We start from the raw sequence: 25,033 nt of genomic DNA, 5'->3' as shown, positions 1-25,033 counted from the left end.
CCAAATCATTGCAAAAAAAAAAGTTGGCGGACTCTTATCACTGACTTTGAGAGTTACTCTAAAGGCACAGCAATCAAGACAGTATTATAATGGCATAAAGACAGACAAAAACATGAATGAATGGACCAGAATAGAGAGCCCAGAAATACACTCACACTTTAAGGGTCAAGTAGTATTCCATAAAGGCACCAAAGCAATACAATGGGGATAGACGTCTCTGACCCTGACTTCACACCATATGCAAAAATCACAGATTTAAATGTGAAAGCTAAAACCATAAGAACTTAAAAAAAAAGAGAGAGAGAGAAGAATATCTTCATGAATTACAAGTAGGCAAAGGTTTCTGTCACTAGGACCCAGAAAATAACCATAAACAAAAAAACTACACCAAAAGGAATGGTTAAGAAAATGAATAGGCAAAGCACAAAATGGAAGATTATTTGGAAAACTTTGACTTGATAAAGAACTGGCATCCAGGATATGTAAAGAATTCCTACAACTCAATAATAAAAAGACGAACAATCCAATCTTTAAAATCAATAGGCAAAAGTTGCTCTAGCCGGTTTGGGTCAGTGGTCACAGCGTCAGCTTGTGGACTGAAGGGTCGAGTGTTCAATTCCGGTCAAGGGCACATACCTCCGTTGCAGGCTGGATACTCAGGGCATGTGGGAGTGAGGGGGCAACCCATCGATGTGTCTCGCATCAATGTTTCTCTCCCCTTCCCTTCCACTCTCTTTGAAAATCAATATCCTCGGGTGAGGATTAACAAACAAAAACAGTAAGCAAAAGTTGATCAGACATTTCATGAAAGAAGACAGATAAAGGACAAATCAACAAAAAAATAATCAATTTCAAGAGTTTTTTTGGAAATACAAATGAACACCATGGGATTCCATTACACAACCACCAATATGGCTAAAATTAAAAAAGACCTACAATATAAAACAGTAACAAGGAACACTCACACATTACTGGTAGGAATATGAAATGACATAACCAACCACCTCAGTTTCTAATAAAACTAAACATACACCTACACTATGATGCAGCAATTTTACTCTTAAGTATTACCCAAGAGAAAACATATATCCACACAAGGATTTGTACATTAATGTTCACAGCAGCTTCATTCACAAATTGGAAATACACCAGCAATCTATCCAGACAAAAATAGATCAAGAACTTGTAATTAAAACAGTATGGGTCTGGCATAAAAACAGACATAGATCAATGGAATAGAGAGTCCAGAAATAAATCCACACCTTTGTAGCCAACAAAATTAATATTCAACAAAAGAGGCAAGGATACAATGGGGCTAAAGAGTCTATTCAATAAATGTTGTTGTACAGATACGTGCAAAAAAATGAAACTGCACCACCTTCTTACACCATACACAAGAATAAACTAAAAATGGATTAAAGACTTACATGTAAGACCTGAAACTATAAAAATCCTATAAGAAAATATAGGCAACAAAATCTTGGACATTTCTCTTAGTAATATTTTTTCTGATATATCTTCTTGGGCAAGGGAAACAAAAGACTAAATAAACAAATGGGACTACATCCAATTAAAAAGTTTTTGCACAGCAAAGAAAACCATCAAATAAATGAAAAGTCAATGAATGTGAGAGCATATTCACCAGTGATACATCTAATAAGAGATTAATATCCAAAATTTATAAGAACTCATACAACTCAACATCAAAACAACAACAATCCAATTTAAAAGGGGGCAAAGGACCTGAATAGACACTTCTCCAAACAGGACAACCAGATGGCCAATAGACATGAAAAGATGCTCAACATTCCTCATCAGAGAAGAAATGCAAATTAAAACCACAATGAGATATCACCTCATAACGGTCAGAATGGCTACCATCAGTAAATCAACAAGTGTGGGAGCGGATCTGGAAAAAGGGAAACCCAGTGCACTGCTGGTGAGAATGCAGATGGGCGCAGCCACTATGGAAAACAGTATGGAGGTTCCTCAAAAAATTTAAAATGGAACTTCCTTATGCTCCAGTGACTCCACTTCTGAGAATATATCCGAAGAAACCCGAAACACTACTTCAAGAGAATATATGCACCCCCATGTTCACTGCAGCCTTATTTACAAAAGCCAAGCTATGAAAGCAGTCCAAGTATCCATCAATAGACAAGCAGATAAAAAAGCTGTGGTACATTTATGCAATGAAATATTACTCTGACACAAAAAAGAAAATTTTACCATTTGTGATAGTATGGATGGGTCTAGAAAGTATTAAGTGAAGTAAAATCAGTCAGAGAAAGACAAATACCATGTGATTTCACTTATAAGTGGAATCTAAAGAACAATATAAACCAACCAACCAACCAACCAACCAACCAGCCAATCGGAAACAGGTACATAGATACAGAGAAGACTGATGATAGCCAGAGGGGAGAGGGATTGGGGGACTCGGTGAAAAGGTGAAGGGATTGATAAATACAGATTGGTAGTTAGAAAATAGTCATAAGATGTAAAGTACAGCAGAGGACATATAATCAATAATATTTTAACAACTATGTATGGTGCCAGGTGGCACCAGAATTATCAGGGGGAAACACTTTGTACACCTGAAACTAATATAAAAGTAAATTGTAATTGAAAGAAAAAGAAAGAAAAAGATTCATACAATGAAGTAAAAAAGAACAAATGAAAGTGCTATTTAAAAACCACCATCAGAAAGGTTCACCAAATGTTCACCACATGAGTATTAATTATATTAAGCACACATTTAAAGACACAGCTTCAAATATCCTCACAATGCAGCCACACACAAAATTAGTTGCTCCACTGTTGTGTCCCAACACATCACACTACATTTGGATCCCTGTCTTCTAATTGGTTTGACAACTTCTTAAAGAGTTCTTTTCACCTTTTTAAACAAGATGATCACCTTATGTTCCGAAGTAGACACATTATAGGAATAATAAATGTTAGTTGAACCCAAATCTCTATCCCACAGGACTCTAATGCTGTTGGACCAGTACAATAAAATGTTAATATGCAGGAGGATCAAAGAATGCTGGCAATTGGGAAAGACCAAAGGTTTACTTACATCTGAATCAGCCAAAGTGACTAATTTGATTGAGCCACTCTGCTCCAATAGGGACCTGGCCTGGTCTTCCCTTTGCCACTAAAGCCAGAGCGTCTCCTCATCCTACCTGTACTGGAGGATCCGCGTGCTGAATGTTGTCTTGTAGGTGGCTCATAAGCATGAGGTCACGGGCCTGGTACCAGCGGGAGTGCAGGGCATGATGGTAGATATGGCAGAGGATGGCGCACGTGCGAATTCGGTCTGTGCGGTCTTTGGCATAGATGTACTTGCAAAGTCTCTCCATCAGCAGAGCTGAGTCCTCGCCCTCATTTTCTGCCTGATCTTGGTCAGACTGGGGGGCAGGGGAGCGGGGGTGATGTTACTGTTTGGTGAGGGGAAGAGGAGGTACCAACAAAGACAGTGGCTCTAAATGGCTTAGGCATTAGCAACCAAATATGAGACTCCACCCAGCCTCACCCTAGGAAGTTCCACTTCAGGAAGTTCCCAGGGAAGGAAGGTTTGCCACCAACTCCTGACAGATATGTAGGACAGACTGACATATCCCTCTCCCGACACTTGGCCAAGCACTCACCTTTGAGGAGCCCTCAGGGAGGGTAAGCTGCCGTTGATGGGCCTTGTAATCAAACTTGTAGTAGGTGTGGAGAATGCGCCTCAAGTAGACACGACAGATCTCCTCAGTGGTCCCCTTCTCTTCCAGGTAGTGTTGCACACGCTCAATGATGGCACACACCTGCGCCTCATCCTTCAGGTGCTCCACATACTCTGGCAGGGAGAGCACATCCTCAGCTCAGTCAGGCACCCAGGCTTTCTCAGTCACCTGTCCCTGACCAACCCAGTTGCCTATGTATGTTTTCTGCACCCATCAGATCCTGTCCTGGTACACACCAAGCTCACTTTCTGTTCCTCCTGTTAGGTGTTCTCTTCTGCTAACTCCTCCCCTGACATACTCCCCCTCCTCCTCATTCCGATCTCACCTCAAATGGCCTCTACCTAAGGATGCTCTGTTCAACCATTATCTAAAGCTGCTACTCTTCGAGGCTCTAGCACAGGTCCCAATTTGAATTTCTAATTCAGAGTTTATATCATCTAAAATTACCTCATTTTATTTGGGAAAAAACAAAGGTTTACTGCCGTCCCCCAGCACTGAATGTGAACTCAATGAGCATGAAGGCGTCTAGCTGCCTTGTTCACTGCGACACCCTTGACTCAGTGGGTACATGTGGGCATTCACATTTTACTCTGGAAATGTCCTGTATTTTCCCCACCCCAATGTCCCTGATCCAAGCTAAACAAGCCAAATGGGCAGAGGCCGTACCCCAATGATTCCCAAAGTGTGGTTCCCAGACCAACAGCACCACCTGGAAACATGTTAGAAATGCAAATCTGAGGCCCCACTCAGCCCCACTGAATCAGAACTTATGGGAGAGTGACCCAGTATCTCAGGCCTTCCAGAGTGAATGCTCTGGGGAAAAAAACTGGCTTTCCAAATGCTCGTTTAGTATAATCCTTAGTTTTAGTCCTTGCACATTTCCTCTCACTGATGCCCATGCTTGCTCAGGCTCACCTTGGGAGTGAGGGTCAGTATTTTGCATTATTTTGGTAAATTCTTCATCCATCCGTTCCACCAGAGTTAGGATACAGCCACGGACACGCAGTGGCTGAAAAGATAAAGTAGTAAACCAACCAGCCCATACCTCAGTCCAAACTTAATCGTTATTTCCATCAAGCTTTCTCAAAGCAGACAACATACACATCTCCAATTAGCCTGCCAATTCCTCTCTTTACCTGGTCAACATTATGCAGGTTCTCACTCTCTTCCAGAATGTTCTCTCCAACAAAGATGTTGGGGTTTGCAAACAGGATGTCCATCAGCTCATTGATGCAATCCAGGCACTTCTGCCACATCTCAGGCTGCCAAGAGATCAGATGGCAGTCAGAGGTGTGCAGGGGGAATGAGCAGGTGCCTCCCCAAAGCCCCTTCACCAGAACACACAGAGCCTTCAACTACTAAGACTGTTTCCACAGCCCTTGAGGTTTTTAAATATATTTTTATTGATTTCAGAGAGGAAGTGAGAGGGAGAGAGAGATAAACATCAAAGATGAGAATCATTGATCGGCTGCCTCCTGCATGCCCCCCCACCAGGGATCGAGCCTGCAACCCAGGCATGTGCCCTTACCTGTTGAACCCGGTGCATGCCCCCCGACCAGGGATCGAGCCTGCAACCCAGGCATGTGCCCTTACCTGGAATTGAACCCGGGACCCTTTAGTCCACAGGCTGACGCTCTATCCACTGAGCCAAACCAGTTAGGGCCACAGCCCTTGAGTTTTAAGACACTAAGCACCTTCCCCTAACCCACCAGCTCAGCCTTGGAATGCTCCTCTTTATTGCCCTCACCTTCATGTATGTAGCCAGGTTGGGGTTGTAGTCATAGAGAGAGGCGATGATATTGAACTTGATCTTAATGGCGACACCCTCCCCAAGATTGTTTTCAGAAGCAATCTGAACCAGCAGCTGTAGCAGCTCAATCTGGGATGCACTAGAGGGTCCAGAACAGGGTGAGGCGTCAAAGACAAGTCAAAAAATCTCATCCTGTCATACAGCATGCTTCCTTTGCACAAGGCAGCCTCATTCCCAATACCCCCATCCTCACTCCTGTATACTTGCTTCTCCTTTATAAATTTCAAACAGAAACAGCACTGATGCTAACAAGCTATCATCCTCTTTAGTCACTGAGTGACTAAAGAAGGTGAGCATTATTCCCATTTTATAGATGGGGAACAGTCCTAAGAGGACAAGTGATTGGCTTAAGGTCAAAGGGAGAGTAAACAGCAGAAAATGGACTGGGATGGTTTATGAAGACCATTCCTTCTATGGAGCCACACGCACACATCTTCCCAAAACAGGCTCAACCTCCACCCTGTGTCTTAGAGAAAAGAGCCTTCACCCTGTAGTCCCACAACCCGGATCCACGAATCTCACCGATCAGTTCCTTTCTTGCCTCGTGCCTGCAGAATCTCATTCAGTTTCTTGATGACAACAGCATGGGTGATCTCAGTTCCCTTGGCAAACATTTTTGGTTTCTCCTAGGCAACACAGATCCTGTCATGTGCAAGCTAACAGGAATTCGTTCCTGCCTTAACTTTTCTCCCAACCCAATCAGACTGGGCCTGTATGCTCTTCCAAACTGTTTCCCAACTCATTTTAATTCTAAAATTCTCACCTTAACGAGGGGCACTCCACCTCGGACCCTTTCCCACTCCCCGCCTTCATTGTCCTCCTCCTCCTCATCCAAGCGCTTAGATTTCCTATCGTGCTTCTTCTTGGCTTTGTCTTCCCGTTTCTTCTCAGCAGCCTTCTTGTCCTCCTCTGTGGCCGGGGCTCTGCCGGGAGACACAGGAAATGAGAGACCAGTCCCCTTCTCCCTAAGGCTTCTTCCTACCACGAAGTTTCTTTCCTCTGTAGAGTCCTGCATCCAAGCTACACTCTACAAGAATGACCTAAAGTTAACCATAACCTCAACAAGGACCACTAAGCATTGAATTTGCTGGATGACTTCCCAAGGTATGTCACCATTTTACACCCACTGAGGGATTCTTATGAAGGGAACAATATAGCCTGTTCTAATAAGGCAGAGGTAACCAGGCCCCTGCAGACACAGAAATAGCCTGTCATGTTGCTCCACAGCTAATCTCTAAGGTTTCCCAGAGAATCCCTAAGAAATATAGTTGTTCTCTGATACTAACTGCTCTGTCCACACTGACCAGGGAACAAATTTTAAGTTGATTAGTTGGTGGCTAGTAAAAAGACTTTCCTAAGTTTTTTTTTTTTAAATATATTTTATTGATTTTCTACAGAGATGAAGGGAGAGGGATAGAGAGTTAGAAACATCGATGAGAGAGAAACATCGATCAGCTGCCTCCTGCACACCTCCTACTGGGGATGTGCCTGCAACCAAGGTACATGCCCTTGACTGGAATCGAACCTGGGACCCTTAAGACCGCAGGCCGACGCTCTATCCACTGAGCCAAACCGGTTAGGGCAATGCCAACTTTTAAAAGCAGAAAAGCCAACACCAAAAGCAGCAACAGTTCTGCCTACTAAAAGAGCAATGTTGCCCAGTCAGTGTTGCTCAGTGGTTGAGTGTCGACCCATGAACCCTGAGGTCATGGCTCGACTCCAGTCAGGGCACATGCCAGGGTTGCGGACTCCATCTCCAATAGGGGAAGTGCAGGAAGCAGCTGATCGATGAGTGTTAAGTAACTTACCCAAAGTTGTACAGCTACTAAATAAAAGACTAAGTTTTCCAATTCTATGACTGTCCCAGTAAAATTCGGGAAGGCTTGCTATATACTAAGAAGTACTACGGTATACACTAAGAAGATCTCTGAAATAAAGATAATAATAGCTACCATCACTAAGAGCTCCCATTTCAATACTGGGCTAAGCCATTTCTCTATATCACCTCTCTATTCTTGCAGCTATCCTTGAGATGGGGTTAAGTACCATCCCATTTTACAGATGAGGAAACCAGAGACTGAAAATGTTCTGCAGCTTGTCCAACATTGCAATGAATCAGTGCCAAACTGAGATTTATATTCAGTCCACGTGTAGTGAATAATGTCATCGTTAAATATTTGGACTCTGGAGCCTTCAAACCCAATCCTCAGGACACATTAGCTTTGTGAGCTTAGCCAACTAGTGTACTTGACTCTGATATCCCTTTGTGAAAAGGGAGCAGCTGGCATCTACAACCTGAAAGGACTCCATGGAAGAAGCAACCACCTTCAAGAAGATTAAAGGTGTCCTACTCTTCCCACTGTAGCGAGGTACCACTTCTCTTACTTTTTAAGGAATCTTGAGGCCAGCACGGTCTGTTTCCCTTCTTCCTCCTCTGAGTCTGAGTCAGAAGATGTTGAACCTGTGTCCCACTCTTCATCCTCTTCTGAATCTTCTGAGTCCTCATCTTCATCCTTGGAGGGAAAAAAGGATCAGTAGGGACAAGATGGGGAGACTGACTAGTCTCTCTGCTCCCATAACACACGTTTCAGAGGCTTACAGATCGGAACAAGAGTGGTTCTTCATGGAATCAGGATATTAAGACCTAGATTGGACCACCAGGGCCAGAGAGTAGTGACTTGCCCCAGAATCCAGTTTTCCATATTCCAGTGCACTCAGTGCTCTGATCCAAGAGGAAGTCTGTTCTCAAACCACACTCCACTAAACCAACCCCTCCGAACCCTAGGGTTCTATGAGTCTTTTCTTCTCCCAAGAATGGCCCATGGGAAGCAAATCACCCCTCATTATAACCCTGGCTCTGACCTCCATCTTTTTGAGGAACTTGCGACTCTCCCCAGAAGGAGCTTCTGATTTCTTCTTCAAGAAAGCCGCAGCACTGACTCCGTCCTCATCCCCATCTGAAGAGCCTGGTGGGAAGAGCAAGGCTGAAGGACAACCAAGAAACCAGGCCAAGGGACCCACTAACTTTAGACTTCCTAACCATTTGCAATAAGGGTGTTCTCTCTCACCTTCTGAATCCTCCTCATTCTTCTCAGCATCTTCATCTGCAGACTGCTCAGGGTTCTTTAAAGAGGGAAATAGATGAGACCGTAATTAAGGATGCCGACCAACCACCACACCATACTACCCCTCTACCCTAGAGTCTTGTCACGACTCCTTCTCCAGTCACATCTCCCATTTGCAAATGTTTTGTCTCAGTCATGAGATCACTGTCCCCACAGTTCAAAGAGTCTGCGCCTAGCAGCCCCACCTGTTTATAATTTGTAATATGGGACTCAAAATCTCGGTTATATTTTCGGATCTTCTGGCGCAGAGTGCTCAAGGCCTTGGCGTTGTTCTTGTTCATCTTCTTCTTTCCTTCCTTATCTTCCCATAGCTAAAGCAAAGAAGAGAGAAAAAAGGAATCTGAGACTAAATAGTATTTCCTAAATTTCAGGCTTTACCACCATTTTTTAGTCTATCTGCACACTATCCGTACTACTTATTACACCTGTTATTTTTAAAAGACCCTTTACATATCACCACTAAAAGGACAAAACCACAAATAAGAGATAATGTGAAAGTAAATACAATTAAAATTCTTGGCTAAAAAAGGTCCTTCTCCTTACTTTATCCCCCTATTCCTTGTGTTCTGGGAAACACTGTATATAAGGACAAACCACCAAGAGGAGATATGATCCCTGAAGTGGGTTAGAAGCAGGCCCCAGGTCCACAATCCCCTTCTGAATCCCCTTCCCCACAGGAGTCACACCTCATTAAGATAGTCCTCCAGATCAGCCAGGATGCGGATATAGAACCGGGGGACACCTTCCTTGTCCACAATGCTTTTAGCCTTCCCATACGCCTTTCCCAGGAGCTCAAATTCTTCCAGGCACTTGGTGACATCCCGAATTTTCATGGCATTACGGATGGTCCGGATAAGGTTGGTCAACTCCTCAAACCTGGGTTGGGAGACCAACAGCATATTGGACACATTCACCATCACCAACCATCCAATGTGCCACTGCTCCAGAGGCTCCCCATGGCCTCACCTCTTGTCCTTGGCGCTTCGAACCACTCTCTTGGTATCTTCTTCATCTTCACTCAGCAACAGTGGCCTGTAGGAACAGAGACCATTAATCTCCCTTTCTATTTCCAGTCTTTCCAAGTGATCCCTATTTCTCTTCTCAGATGGGGAAGATAGAACTGAGTAACTTAGGCCATTGGTACCACCCTCACCCTACTTGATCCTTCCTCTTCATAGCCTCCTCATATACGACTCAATCTTTTAAGCCTACTTCAAGTAAGGCCTTTGGCCAAATGTTGTGGAGCACACACAGATCTCCATCCTCTCAAAAGTAAACAACGGTGCTTGTGTACTATGCCACAAAACTATGTGAAGACAGGCACTAAGAAGTACTGGAAGAAGCTGAGAAAGGGGCACTGTAGCTAGAATGAATGGGCAAGTGTTCAGGAAGGTGGTACCTGAACTAGGTCCTAGAAAACAATGTGTCCCAGAGTGTGAGAGGCCAAGGACAAAGAAAGTCTCTGTGGCTTTAACACCTCCACTGCCAGTATTTCTTTTCTTAAATTTTTAAATTGATTTCAGAGAGGAAGGGAGAGGGAGATAGGAACACTGATAAAAGAGAATCATTGATCGGCTGCCTCCTGCACGGCCCCCACTGGGGATCGAGCCCCAACCCAGGCATGTGCCCTTGGCCGGAATCGAACTGTGATCTCGTGGTTCATAGGTCGACGCTCAACCACCAGACCACACGGGCCGGGCAACCCATCTTTCTCTTTAGTAATGAGAAAACAGACCACAGACAGCATTCAGCTATCAATCTCTCTCTTCTATCTTACTAATTTCCCTCAAACCCCCTCCCCCCACACCATCCTTGTGCCAGACGCCATGCTAATCTCTATCTATTTTTCTTATTGACTTGAGAGAAACATCGATTTGTTGCTCCCCCTATTCATGCATTCATTGGTTCACCTGACCTGGGATCAAATCCGCAACCTTGGTGAATCAGGAGGAGGCTCTAACCACCTGAGCGATCCCACCAGAGCTTTCCAACATATATTTTTAAACAGTAGACAGTCATGTGGCAAACATGATGATGGTACCGTGGTGTATGACAGCAAGCTGAGAAACACCATGCCACGGTTTCAAAGGGTGAAAAGAACTTTTAATCTGCAGGGTGGGGAAGGACGTTTAAGCGGAGGTAAACACCAGGAACACAACAGGTGTTTTAAGTCCCCGCCCGCAGCGCCAGGTGGCTGGGCTTCAGAGCCACAGCAAGGAGCCTTTTGGCGTCCGATGCCGAACGGAGGAGGGGAGGCTGGGGTTGCACCAAGGCTGTGGACAAGGAGGCCAGCGAGGAAGCTGATGCAACAGGCCCGGCCGGCGGGAAACCTCTCGGACATCCTTGTCTCCGGTGGGTTCCCAGCTCACCGCACCCTAAACGTGAAGGCTGTCCCTCCGATGCCGTTCCGGCGCCTTAAACTCTCAGCATCCCCAGAACCCGCTTTCGCCGCCTCCCAGGGAACCTCCCGCTCCCACCTCCTTTCTCCCCCATCCCGCACACACGGCCTCCCCACGCCCGCGAACCCGCGCTCCCCGCGTGGGCACACGACGCACGCCCTCCCACTCACTGTTTGCCGTAGTTGCCCCCGACAGGTTTGGTGACGAGCTCCTCCCCGGACAGGGACGACTCGGACTCGCTGTCCGAACCGGTGGTAAAAAACCGCGACATGGCTTCTTGAAACACGCGGACCAAGAAATACCTACCGGCTGGGCCTGCGAGTCACACCGCGAAACAGCGGAAACGCGGAGAGGAAAGAAGGCGGCACTAACGTCACTTCCGGGGCGCCGGCAAACGATACCCGGCAACTACAACTCCCAACGGCCTTCGCGCCGCACAGGGGGCGGGGACAGGCCGGATGTACCCTGGGAAGGAAGTACGGCACCTCTACGTGCCCTGATCGGGCGGCGGGCTGTCATCCTTTATCACTCACAGATTTCGAGCCTCACGCCTCACCTGTGGAAACAGGGTCTCAGGACCAAGAGTTTACTTTTTAAAAACGTGCACGTTCCCGGCCGGCGTGGCTCAGTGGTTGAGCGTCAGCCTATGATGAACCCGGAGATCGCGGTTCGATTCTGGTCAGGGCACAGTAGGGGGCGTGCAGGAGGCGTCGGATCAATGGTTCTCTTTCATCATTGAGGTTTCTCCCTCTCCCTCTCTCTGAAATCAATAAAAAATATTTTTTTAAAAAAGTGCACGTGATGCTGATGAGCTGCTGTGTTTTGGAACTAGAGCAAACTTCGTCGGTCAGACTTTGAATTCAAATACCAGCTTGGTCACTTGTTAATGTTTGAAGTTAGGCAAATTTCCTAACCTCTCTATGCTTCAGTCTACCCAAGCTGTAAAAAGACAATAATGGCACTGACTTCATAGGGTGTTATGAGAATTAAATGCCTTAGTATATATGAAGCATTTAGGACAGTGCCTTGTACAAAATAAACATGTAGTAAATAATTCCACAAATACTTGTTTACTGAGCGTTTGTTACGAACCAGCAGTGTCCTAGGCACTGGATGCAGCAGTGAACAAAACAGAAAAGGACCCTAATTTCACAAGGAATTTATATTATAGTGGACTGGTCAATTAACAAGTAAACAGATAATTTCAGATTGTGATAGCACCATAAGGAGATTAAAGTGACTGGTTAGAGTGATTGGTTAGGAAGATTCTTTTGATTTGGAAGGTCAGGACCTCTCAGAAAAGGTGACAATTCAGCTGAGATCCACATGATAGGAAGGAGGGAGCCATACAGAAGGTCATCTAGGCCCTAGATCAGTGATGGCGAACCTATGACACGCGAACTCATTTTTTTGGTTGATTTTTCTTTGTTAAATTGCATTTAAATATATAAAATAAATATCAAAAATATAAGTCTTTGTTTTACTATGTTTGCAAATATTAACAAATTTCTATATGTGACATGGCACCAGAGTTAAGTTAGGGTTTTTCAAAATGCTGGCACGCCGAGCTCAAAAGGTTCACCATCACTGCCCTAGATTCTAGGGAAAGAACGTTCTCAGCTCCCAGCCAAGGGGAGCCGCAAGTGTGAAGGCCCTCAAGCAGGAAGGAGCTGGGCCAGGTCCGAGAAATAAAAGAGAAGGCCTGTGTGCTATCAGCAAAGTGAGCAAGACATTAATAGTACAGAAGTAGACAATTCTAGATGATACAGGTCCTTGTAGGCCTATGGATTTAAATCCAGGTGGGTTGGAGAAACCACCAGCAGGGGTTTTAGCAGCACAGAGACTGTTTTATATTTTTTAAAGGTGGTTTCATTCATTCAGCATTTGCTGCTGTCTGGGCCTGTGTTCAGCATTGGAGGCACAATGCCCCGCTGAAGGAAAAGTGGGGATTAGCAGGTTGAGGGGAAAGAAGGGGGCAACGTGAGGTTGAGAAAACAGTATGAACAAAATCCTGGGGACAGGAAAACTCAGGGCATATTCAATGGCTGGTATATTGGGGCTAGAATATGGCAGGGCCTTTATATACATCCTGGCCTGTAAACCCTGTTCCCATTCCTCCCTCCCTCTTTCTCCTCCCCCGCTTTCTTCCTCTCCTTTCCTCCCTCCCTCTCTCCCTAAAGATCCACTTGATTCTGAAATCAACCTCCTCACCTCCTAAAACAGAAATGAAACACACTGAAATTGCCAAGGGAGCCAGAAGTAAAGGGCAAGGCAGGATGAGTGAGACAAAGATCACCATCACTAAACATGAAGAAATGCAAATTCAGACTAAAGTAAAGCTACTGATTTTAACAGGGATTTCCCGTTACTCTCAAGACCCTGATCACTTGCAAAGGAAAAACCATATCAAACTCTCTGTTTTTTACCAATCCTTTACTAAGTCATTATGAAAAATTTAAATTTAACAGAAAGGAGGCTTTTTTAGTAAACCTTTTATTAAAAATGTAACATAGGTAAGTGACAGATCGTAAGTACACAGCTTGATGAGTAGTAACAAAGCTAGCACACCTGTGTAACCAATGCCAGTCAGGGCACATACAGGAATCAACCAATGAATGCATTAATAAGTGGAACAGCAAAATTGATATTTCTCTCTCTCTCTCTCTCTCTCTCTATCCTTCTCTTCCTCTTCTTTTCTCTCTCTAAAATCAATCAATATGCCGAAACCGGTTTGGCTCAGTGGATAGAGCGTCGGCCTGCGGACTGAAGGGTCCCGGGTTCGATTCCGGTCAAGGGCATGTACCTGGGTTGCAAGCACATCCCCAGTGGAAAAGGATATTGAAATCCTAAGAGGTCAAATGACTTGCTCAAGTTTCCATTGCTAGCCTGTTTTCCAACCCGGACATGATCTTCCAGCCAAGTAAACCATTGAGAGCTTTGCTCTTTTAGAGCTCGACCCTAACAAATTTTTGAGTTGCCACAACTTGGTCTTGTGAGTAGGATGGATGGGAACGAGGGCAGCAGAGTAAAGAGAACCTGAGAATGTCTTCCTTCCTAAGCATAACTAGGCTGCATAACTGGAGCCAAGCAGAACATGGGTGTTTTTCTTTTGTGTGTGTGTTTTTTAAAAATACATATTTTTATTGATTTCAGAGAGGGAGGGAGATGGGGAGAGAGACAGAACCATCAATGATGAGAGAATTATTGATTGGTTGCCTCCTGCATGCCCCTACTGGGTATTGAGCCGGCAACCTAGGCATGTGCCCTTGACGAGAATCTAACCGGGGACCCTTCAGTCCGCAGGCCGATGCTCTATCCACTGAGCCAAACCAGCTAGGGCTTTTTTGTGTGTTTTTTAGGACAATAAACACCTTTGTTACGTGGGCTAAGATAGGAGGGAGGGCATTTATTTGCCTTTTAGGGCCTCGTTTCCCTCAGCTAGCGCTCCAGTTCCATGCCCTCCAGCAGAGAGCCAGCTACTGGGCCACACTGGCCTGTTCTCGAGAGAAGCACGTAGGAAGCTTGCCCTGCTGGACCTGCTCCTCGAGAAGACTGCTGATTTGGGCATTCTTTCTGCTTTCATCCTACTTTTTCTGAATTTTCTTTGAACATTTTTTGTTTAAAATCTCTTCCTCCTCAGGAGTTGGCTTGGCCCAGGGTCACTGCCTAGGGCAGTGATGGCGAACCTATGACACGCGTGTCAGAGGTGACACGCGAACTCATTTTTTTGGTTGATTTTTCTTTGTTAAATGGCATTTAAATATATAAAATAAATATCAAAAATATAAGTCTTTGTTTTACTATGGCTGCAAATATCAAAAAATTTCTATATGTGACACGGAACCAGAGTTAAGTTAGGGTTTTTCAAAATGCTGACACGCCGAGCTCAAAAGGTTCGCCATCACTGGCTAGTGGAACTCCACCGCTGCGGTTCGCTGTGCTGTCAGTGATCACGAGGCGGTTCTTTTCCAGGGTCTTGGTGCGCACCAGTTCGCGGGTGGGTGCGTGGTCGACAACATCAATAATCCCTGTGTTGCCCGTACAACACTCGGAGCCCCGGAAGAAGTTGTCCGCGTCCAGCCTCAAAGCTGGGTACTTCTTGTTGCCTCCTGCACGTGGACTGTGTGTGTGCCTAGAGAAACATCGACCAGCTGCCTCCTGCACACCTCCTACTGGGGATGTGCCCGCAACCAAGGTACATGCCCTTGACCGGAATCGAACCCGGGACCTTTCAGTCCGCAGGCCGACGCTCTATCCACTGAGCCAAACCGGTTTCAGCAAGGGTTTTTCAAAATGCTGACACCCCATCACTGGCTAGTGGGACTCTACCGCTGCGGTTCGCTGTGCTGTCAGTGATCACGAGGCGGTTCTTTTCCAGGGTCTTGGTGCGCACCAGTTCGCGGGTGGGTGCGTGGTCGACAACATCAATAATCCCTGTGTTGCCCGTACAACACTCGGAGCCCCGGAAGAAGTTGTCCGCGTCCAGCCTCAAAGCTGGGTACTTCTTGTTGCCTCCTGCACGTGGACTGTGTGTGTGCCTCGGGGCAACCTCAGTGCTGGCAGCAGGGCACCCCAGCTCATATTTTCACTTCTTGTGGTGGGTCTTTCTCTTGCTCTGAGAGATGCCCATGGCTTGGCGCCGGCTGTGAAAAACAGGTCATGGGTATTTTTATTGATTTATTAAATATGTTTTTTATTGACTTCAGAGAGAGGAAAAGGCAGAGAGAGAGAGAGATAGAAACATCAATGATGACAGAGAGTCATTGATATTGGCTGCCTCCTGCAAGCCTCCTATTCGGGTTTGAGCCTGCAACCTGGGCATGTGCCCTGACCGGGAACCGTGACCTCCTAGTCCATGGGTCCACGCTCAACTATGGAGCCACACCGGAAGGGCAGAACGTGGGTGTGTTAAATGGGTGAGTTTAGTTAAGGCCTGGATTTTAATGGATCCTTAACGGTCCAGAGCAGGAAGTACACCCTGGAGGAGCTTTGATCAGTCTGGTGTGGCCAGTTCATGTGGGCGTCCCATTTCCCTTAGCAGGTTGCTTCTCTGCAAGTGCCTGTAATCATGCAACCAACGAGCAGCGCGGTGATGGTCACTATGGCGTTTAAGTAGCAATTCCAAAAGCATAAAGGCATTTGAAACTCATGACAGACTTCAGGTAGGCGGGAGAGCAGCTATTACTAACCTCATTTTACAGATGAGAAAACCAAGGCTCTGAAAGGGCAGGTGATGGCCAAGCTGGTGTCAGAGTGAGGCCCTGAAAGTAGGTCCCCTAATTTAGCGGCCACAGAAGATTTTCCTGGAGGTATTGCTTTATTTTCTAATGTTGACCATAGCAGGATACATCATAATAGTGGAAAAGGAGTGGGTTGAGAGGAGGCAGAGAATGGAGCATGGGGGGTGGGGTGGGAAGGGGGTAGAATTAGGATTCCTCTCTGGGACTTAAGTCCTAAGTATTCACTTGTCTCTAGCTACTGAGGTCTCAGCATTGAAAGACCCAATGCCTCATTTTAAAAACAAATATCTTTTTTAAAATATATATTTTATTGATTTTTTACAGAGAGGAAGGGAGAGAGATAGAGAGTCAGAAACATCGATGAGAGAGAAACATCGATCAGCTGCCTCCTGCACATCTCCCACTGGGGATGTGCCCGCAACCCAGGTACATGCCCTTGACCGGAATCGAACCCGGGACCCCTCAGTCCGCAGGCCGACGCTCTATCCACTGAGCCAAACCGGTTTCGGCAAAAACAAATATCTTAAAAAAAAAAAACTACAAATATCTTGAAACACTTTATGAAAGTCATAGATAATTTAACTTCTGACTCACACTATTTTATTTTGTGTGTGTTTTATTTTCCCAAATTGCTCCAAGCTCCAGACAGGGATAGTATCTTCTTATACGTCTTAGTATCCCCCTCAATGCATTTCACATAGTTTGTTTTCAATAATGTGTTCTTCTTATTATTGAAAGACAACATACATACAGCTAAGTATACCAACTGTTGTTTTAAAAATTATATTTTTATTGATTTTTTTTTTTAAAGAGAGGGAAAGAAATATCAATCAGCTGCCTCCTGCACTCCCCCTATCAGGGATTGAGCCCGCAACCTGGGCATGTGCTCTGACAGGGAATGGAACCAGTGACCTTTTTGGTGTATGGGACAACTCCCAATCAACTGAGCCACACCGGCCAGGGCTGTTTTGCCTGTTCTTGAGCTTCATATAAACCGAATTATAAGGCATGTCTATTTTTTGTGTGACTCGCTTGTTTCAGAAGCCTATGAGATTCATATATGTTGTTACATAGACTTGTGGTTGCTTCTTTTTTGATTGCTGAATAGTCTTCAATTGTGTGACTATGCTGCAATGTATTAATTCTTCTTTTGATTTGGCTTGCTTTTGGTCTGGGGCTATTCTGAATAAAGTTTCTATCAACATTTTTTAATGTTTTTTTTTGTGGACATGAATACTTACACTCTTGGGTGGGATAGGTGGGCCATAGGGTAAGTATATATTCAGCTTCAGTAAATCCTGTCATACTCTTAAGTATATTTATAAAGGAGAAAAAGGAATTTTAAAAATAAAAACATGTATTTAACTATGTAAGTGTTGAGACATGATTTCCCTAGAAGATATAGAGAAGTTAGAGATTTGCATCTACTTGAAATGAAATAGTTTAGGTTTATGGCAAGATAATTATAATATGAAAAATGTTAGGTTTTTTTCTTTATATTTGACATGTTGAAATAGGTATGTATAAATAGGGTGAGGCAAAAGTAGGTTTACAGTTGTTCAAATGGAAAATAATTCAATAATAATACAAGACTAAACTGTTTCATGTACTCACAACTGTAAACCTACTTTTGTCTCATGCTGTATATATACTTAGCAGTTTTATATACAGTAGTCTCCTCTTATCCATGGTTTCACTTTCTGTAATTTTAGTTACCCATGGTCAAACCTGCTCCAAAAATGTTAAAATAGAAGATTCTAGAAATAAAAAATTCATAAGTTTTAAATTGCACATCATTTCTGGGTAGCATGGTTATCAGATTGCCTGTTACAGTGCCGCAGTGCTGGTGCTCACGATCCTTATTTTAATTAATCATGGCCCCAACGTGCAAGAGTAGTGATGCTGGCAACTCAGATATGCCACAGAGAAGCCATAAAATGCTTCCTTTGAGTGAAAAGGTAAGTATAGTATAATAAGATATTTTGAGAAAGACCACATTCACATAACTTTTATTACAATACTAGAGGCCTGGTGCACAAAATTTGTGCACAGGTAGGGTCCCTAGACCTGGCCAGCAATCAGGGCTAATCTGTGGGGCAACTGGTGGGGTGATTGGGGGGCCCCTGCTGGCACCCGCCTTGGCTGGCCTGGGGCCTGTGGGCTGGGAGCAGCTCCTGTGTTGAGTGTCTGCCCCCTGGTGGTTAGTGTGCAACATAGCAAACAGTTGTTCTGCCATTTGGTCTATTTGCATATTAGCCTTTTATCATATAGGATATTGTTATAATGTTTTATTTCATTATTTTTTAAAAATATATTTTTTTATTGATTTCAGAGAGTAAGGGAGAGGGAGAGATAGAAACATCAATGATGAGAGAGAATCATTGATTGGCTGCTTCCTGCACGCCCCCCACTGGGGATCGAGCCCGCGACCCAGGCATGTGCCCTTGACCGGAATCGAATCCAGGACCCTTCAGTCCACAGGCCGATGCTCTATCCACTGAGCCAAACTGCCTAGGGCTTATTTCATTATTAATCTCTTCCCCCACCTGGGTCGAATTTATAAATTAAACGTATCATAGGTATGTATGCATAGGAAAAAACATTGTATATGTAGGGTTCAGTACTACACACAGCTTCAGGCATCCAGCGGTGGGGGCCTTGGAAGTATCCCCTTTGGATAAGGGGACAACTGATTACTCAGAATCACAACGAACGAGGTAGCTACAGTGCAGCTAGAAAACAAGGAGGTTTGCTGGGTGTTGCCTTCCGTGAGGGGGTTTTCCACGGAGAGTGAACAGCTCTTGGTAAAGATCCCAAAAAATCCAACACAGTTGTCCTTCAGTGTACATCATAGTTGAATTCCTGGAAAATTCAGTGTATATTAAAACCAAGCAAGATATACTTTGGGCTCACGCCTAAAATGAAGTTAGATTCTTGGCCCGTATTGTTAGATGTCTGAGGCGGGGGAGGGTCCTGAAAAGCCACTCAGGAGTATGATGATTATTCTCTGTATAGGACAATGCACTTGGCAGGGTGGCCTGGCCCTTACCCTCCATTCACAGTGAGATTCAAAACACCCGCGGACTTCCAAAATGACCACAGTGGGGCAATGCCACCCCACGGAGAACCACTCTTTAGACCCCTCTGTTCAGGACAGTAAATAATAGCCACCTGTGGCTTATTATATTTAGCTTACCTAATTAATATTAAATACAATTAAAAGTTCAATTTCTCAGTTATTTCAAGTGCTTAAAAACCACATGTAGCAAAACTTCCCACAGAGAAAAGGCCTGATCCAGATGGTTTGACTGGTTAATTCTACAACCAGTTATAGGAGAATTTACACCAGTTTTTCACCAACTGTTCCAAAAAATGGGGAAGGGCATATTTCCCAACGTGTTGTATAAAGCCCATATTACCTTGATACCAAAACCAGACAAAAACGACACAAGGAAACTACAGACCAACATCTCTTATGAATATAGACACAAAATCTCCTCAACAAAACACTAGAAAGTCTAATGCATAGACCAGTGATGGCGAACCTTTTGAGCTCGGCGTGTCAGCATTTTGAAAAACCCTAACTCAACTCTGGTGCCGTGTCACATATAGAAATTTTTTGATATTTGCTACCATAGTAAAACAAAGATTTATATTTTTGATATTTATTTATATATTTAAATGCCATTTAACAAAGAAAAATCAACCAAAAAAATGAGTTTTCGTGTCACCTCTGACACGCGTGTCATAGGTTCGCCATCACTGACATAGACTATGACCAAGTGGGGTTTATTAGGAATGCAAAGCAGGTTTAAATATGAAAATGAATTAATGTAATACATCGTTTCAATAGAATAAAGAACAAAAACCACATGATCATCTCAATAACTGCAAAAAACAAAACAAAACACAAACCAAAACAAAAACAAACAAAAAACCCCAACAAAACTGACAGCATCCAAAAGCCCTTCATGATAAAAACATGTAACAAACCTGGATTCAAAGGGAACTTCCTCAATAGGATAAAGGGCATCTACAAAAACCCCACAGCTAACATCATACTTAATGATGAAAGACTGAAAGCTTTTCCCTTAAGATGAGTAACAAGACAAGAATGTCCACTCTTGCCACGTCTATTCAATGTTGTGTTGGAAGTTCTAGCCAGGGCAATTAGGCAATAAAGAGAAATAAAAGGCATCCAGATTAGAGAGGTTTTCAGAGGACATAATCTTGTATATAGAAAATCCTAAGGATTCTATAAAAACCTATTTGAACTAATAACAAGTTCAGCAAAATCGGAGGGTAAAATATCAGCAGATAAAAATCAACTGTATTTTTTAAAAATATATATTTTATTGATTACTTACAGAAAGGAAGGGAAAGGGATAGAGAGTTAGAAACATTGATGAGAGAGAAACATCGATCAGCTGCCTCCTGCACACCTCCCACTGGGGATGTGCCCGCAACCAAGGTACATGCCCTTGACCGGAATCGAATCTGGGACATTTCAGTCTGCAGGCTGACGCTCTATCCACTGAGCCAAACCGGTTAGGGCTCAACTGTATTTTTATACACTTGTAATGAACAATCCAAAAATGAAATTTAAAAAACAATTGCCAGGCCAGAAGGGATTGGCATGAAATATTCAAAGTGATGAAAAGCAAGGACCTATAACCAAGATTACTCTATCCAGTAAAGCTATCATTTAGAATCGGAGGACAGGTAAAGAGCTTCCCAGACAAGCAAAAGCTAAAGAAGTTCATCACCACCAAACCAGTATTACAAAAATGTTAAAGAGTCTTCTTTAAGAAGAAGAAGAAGAAAAAACTACGAATACGAAAATGTCAATAACTACACATCTATCAACAATTACACTGAATACACTAAATACTCCCATTAAAAGACATAGGTTGGCTGAATGGATAAGAAAACAAGATCCTTACATATGCTGCCTACAAGATACTCACTTCCGATGGAAAGACACACAAACTGCCTGGCCAGTGTGGTTTAGTGGTTGAGCATCGATCTATGAACCAGGAGGTCATGGTTTGATTCCTGGTCAGGGCACATGCCTGGGTTGCGGGCTCAATCCCCAGTGTGGGGTGTGCAGGAGGCAGCCGATCAATGATTCTCTCTCATCATTGATGTTTCTATCTCTCTCTCCCTTTTTCTTCCTCTCTGAAATCAATAAAAAGATATTAAAAAAAGAAAGACACACAAACTGAAAGTAAAGGGATGGAAAAATATATTTCATAACAATGGAAGCAAACAAACAAAAAAGCTGGGGTAGCTATACTTATACCAGACAAAATAGACTTTAAAGAAACCAAGAAGGACCCAGCAACTCCACTTCTGGATATTTATCCGAAGAAACCCAAAACACTAATTTGAAAAGACATATGCATCCTTATGTTCATTGCAACATTATTTACAACTAGAGGCCCGGTGCATGAATTCGTGCGTTGGTGGGGTCCCTCGGCACGGCCTGCTGGGATCAGGCTGTGGCAGGCGGCCGAGGAGGAGCCCGAGCCCGGGCCTGGTGCCACACTGCTCCCACTCATCCTGGCCCCACTGTGCCTGCCTGCAGTCACTGCTGCTCTGTAGGCTCGCCAGACATGAGCCAGGTGTCTGGCTCCCCCTGTGGGAGTGCACTGACCACCAGAGGGCAGCTCCTGCATTGAGCATCTGCCCCCTGGTGGTCAGTGTGCATCATAGGCTTTTATATATATAGATAGCTAATATATGGAAGCAAATTAAGTGTCCATCAATAGGTGAAGGGATAAAGAAGAAGTGGTACATATATACAATGGAATATTACTCAGTCATAAAAGGGAACTGCAACAACATGAGTAAAATAAGTCGGACAGAGAAAAACAAATACCATATGATTTCATTTTTATGTGGAATCTAAAAACAAAATAACTGAACAAACAAAATAAACAAACTCATAGATGCAGAGAAAATTAATATATATATTTATTGATTTCAGAGAGGAAGGGAGAGGGAGAGAGAGATAGAAACATCAATGATAAGAGAGAATCATTGATTGGCTGCATCCTGCATGCCTCCTCCTGGGGATTGAGCCCATAACTCGAGCATGTACCCTTGACCGGAATCAAACCTGGGACCCTTCAGTCCACAGGCTGAGGCTCTATCCACTGAGCCAAAACGGCTAGGGCTGCAGAGAGCATTTTGATGGTTGCCAGATGGGAGGAGGCTTGGGGGGCTAGGTGAAATGGGGGAATGGATTAAGAAGTACAAATTGGTAGGTACAAAATAGTCATGGGGATGTAAGGTATAGCATAGTTCAATAATATTGTAATAACTATATGATGTCAGATGGGTACTAGATTTATCAGGTGATCACTGTATAAGTTTTATAAATGTCTAATCACTATGTTGTATACCTGAAACTAATATAATATTGTATGTCAACTGTAACTGCAAAATAAAAAAATTATTAAAAAAGAAAACAATTCCATTTATAAAAGCACCAAAAAAGAATAAAATACTTAGAAATAAATTTAACAAATAAGGGTAAAATGTATATTCTGAAAACTACAAAGCATTGTTGAAAGAAAATAAAGGAGACCTAGCCCAGCCGGCGTGGCTCAGTGGTTGAGAGTCCACCCATGCACCAAGAGATCACTGGTTTGATTTTCAGTCAGGACACATGCCTGGGTTTGGGGCTCAATCCCTCAGAAGGGGACATGCAGGAGGCAGCCGATTGATGTTTCTCTCATCATCATCGGTTTTTCTTTTCTTTTTTTAATCCTCACCTGAGAATATTTTTTCCCATTGATTATCAGGCAGAATGGAAGGGAGAAGGGGGGGGGGGGGAGGGGGGGGGAAAGTGGAAGTGGGTGGGAGGAGGGAAAGAGAGAGAGAAACATTGATGTGAGAGACACATTGATTAGTTCCCTCCCGCATATGCCAGACTGAAGCCGGGGATTGAACCTGCAACTGAGGTATGTGCTCTTGATGGTGATTCGAACCCAAGCCCCTTCGGCCCATAGGCTGATGCTCTAACGACTGAGCAACCAGTCAGCTCATCATCGATGTTTCTATCTCTCTCCCTCCCCCTCTCTCTAAAAATCAATAAAAACATTTGAAAAAGTACACCTTAATTCAGAGTAGCCACATTTCATGTGTTTAATAGCCACATGTGTCTAGTGGCTACCATTAAAAACACACACACAGCAAAGACCTAAATAAGTGGAAAGACATTCATGGATCAGAGGAGTTAATATTGTTAAGATGGCAATACTCTGTAAACTGATCTACAGATTCAGTGCAATCCCTATCAAAATCACAGCTGGCTTCTTTACAGCAATTGACAAGCTCATCTGAAAATTCATAAAACAATATTGAAAAAGGAGAACAAAGGATTCACTTCCCAATTTCAAGAACTCACTACAAAACTACAGTCATCAAGACAGTGTTTTACTGGCATAGTGTCAAACTGAGAGTCTAGAAATGAGCCCCTCCGTTTACCGTCAATTGATTTTTTCAACAAGGTACCAAAACAAAGTAGTAGGGGAAATCTTTTCAATAAATGGTGCTGGGACAACCTGACATCCACATGGAAAAGAATGAAGTTGGACCCTGTGATGGGGGGCCCCAAGACCACACCCAATTTCAATGATTTGCAGGAAGACTCACATAATTCAGCATAGTCATACTTGTGGCTATGATTTACTGGAGTGAAAGAAAGCAAAGCAAAATAAGCAAAGGGCAAAAGAAGGCTCATGGTGTGAATGAAGTCCACGGGAAACCAAATGTGAGCTTCCAAGGGTCCTCTCCCATTGAGGTCACATAGTATATACTTAATTCCCCCAGCAAGGAGTTGGAACAACGTGTGTGAAATGTTGCCAACTAGGGAAGCTCATTAGAGATTCAGTGTCAGGATTCTTATTGGGGCTGGTCACATGAGCACTCTGCCTAGCAAGTACCAAAATTCCAGACCTTCAGAAGGAAAGCAGGTGTTCAGCATAAACCACATTGTTTGTATAAACAATTTAGGCACAGCAAGCCCCTCTTATCAGTTAAGGGTGGGAGACAGCCTGAAATCTGTTTCCAAACTCCAGCCAAAGGCCATTTTTGGTAAGCAGGCTTTTACAAGGTTAGCTGTTTGAGCCTGTTATGTTAACTCTTTCTGTACAGACCCCTACCTCACACCACATAAAAACAAAACAAAACAAAACTCAAAATGGACCAAAGACCTAACTGTAGGAGCTAACACTATGCAACTCTTGGAAGAAAACATAGAGGTAATTTTTCATGACCTTGGACTTGGCAACTGTTTCTTAGATGACATCAAAAGCACAAGCAACCAAAGAAAAAATACATAAATTGGACTTCATCAAAATTAAAAATACTTGTGCATCAAATGACATCATCAAGAAAGTAAAGTAGGAGAAAATATTTGAAAATTACACATCTGATAAGAAACTTTATCTAAAGATATAAGAAACTCTTACAACTTGAAAATAAAAAGGTAGCCTGGCTGGTGTGGCTCAGTAGTTGAGCGTCAACCCATGAACCAAGAGGTCACCAGTTCAATTCCTGGTCAGGCACATGCCCAGGTTTTGGGCCTGATCCCTAGTGGGGGCGTGCAGGAGGCAGACAATCCGATGTTTCTATCTCTCTATCCCTCTCCCTTCCTCCCTCTCTAAAATAAAATATTTTTATTTATTTATTTATTTTTTTAATTATTTTTTTATTGCTT

The 25,033-nt window shown here is 43.7% G+C and overlaps 1 protein-coding gene across 1 annotated transcript in view; it reads right to left on the bottom strand.

Moving 5' to 3' along the window:
* The window catches only part of LOC102239093 (eukaryotic translation initiation factor 3 subunit C), a 43,485-nt gene that overhangs the window by 5,629 nt on the left and 12,823 nt on the right, over nucleotides 1–25,033 (bottom strand). The window contains exons 3-17 of the mRNA XM_005870320.2: nucleotides 11,372–11,374; nucleotides 11,236–11,341; nucleotides 9,633–9,698; nucleotides 9,353–9,542; nucleotides 8,852–8,977; nucleotides 8,610–8,664; nucleotides 8,404–8,507; nucleotides 7,927–8,054; nucleotides 6,305–6,464; nucleotides 6,064–6,167; nucleotides 5,479–5,620; nucleotides 4,868–4,993; nucleotides 4,647–4,740; nucleotides 3,654–3,844; nucleotides 3,189–3,413 (exon numbers count right to left, since the gene is read on the bottom strand). Coding sequence (XP_005870382.1) covers nucleotides 3,189–3,413; nucleotides 3,654–3,844; nucleotides 4,647–4,740; nucleotides 4,868–4,993; nucleotides 5,479–5,620; nucleotides 6,064–6,167; nucleotides 6,305–6,464; nucleotides 7,927–8,054; nucleotides 8,404–8,507; nucleotides 8,610–8,664; nucleotides 8,852–8,977; nucleotides 9,353–9,542; nucleotides 9,633–9,698; nucleotides 11,236–11,336 — 1,812 coding nt within the window. The 5' untranslated portion in view covers nucleotides 11,337–11,341; nucleotides 11,372–11,374. The remainder of the gene's footprint in view (nucleotides 1–3,188; nucleotides 3,414–3,653; nucleotides 3,845–4,646; nucleotides 4,741–4,867; nucleotides 4,994–5,478; nucleotides 5,621–6,063; nucleotides 6,168–6,304; nucleotides 6,465–7,926; nucleotides 8,055–8,403; nucleotides 8,508–8,609; nucleotides 8,665–8,851; nucleotides 8,978–9,352; nucleotides 9,543–9,632; nucleotides 9,699–11,235; nucleotides 11,342–11,371; nucleotides 11,375–25,033) is intronic.

The sequence above is a fragment of the Myotis brandtii genome, unplaced genomic scaffold (assembly GCF_000412655.1).
Source record: "Myotis brandtii unplaced genomic scaffold, ASM41265v1 scaffold317, whole genome shotgun sequence".
NCBI classification, from domain to species: domain Eukaryota; kingdom Metazoa; phylum Chordata; class Mammalia; order Chiroptera; family Vespertilionidae; genus Myotis; species Myotis brandtii.
This window is presented reverse-complemented; position numbering and strand designations above follow the sequence as displayed.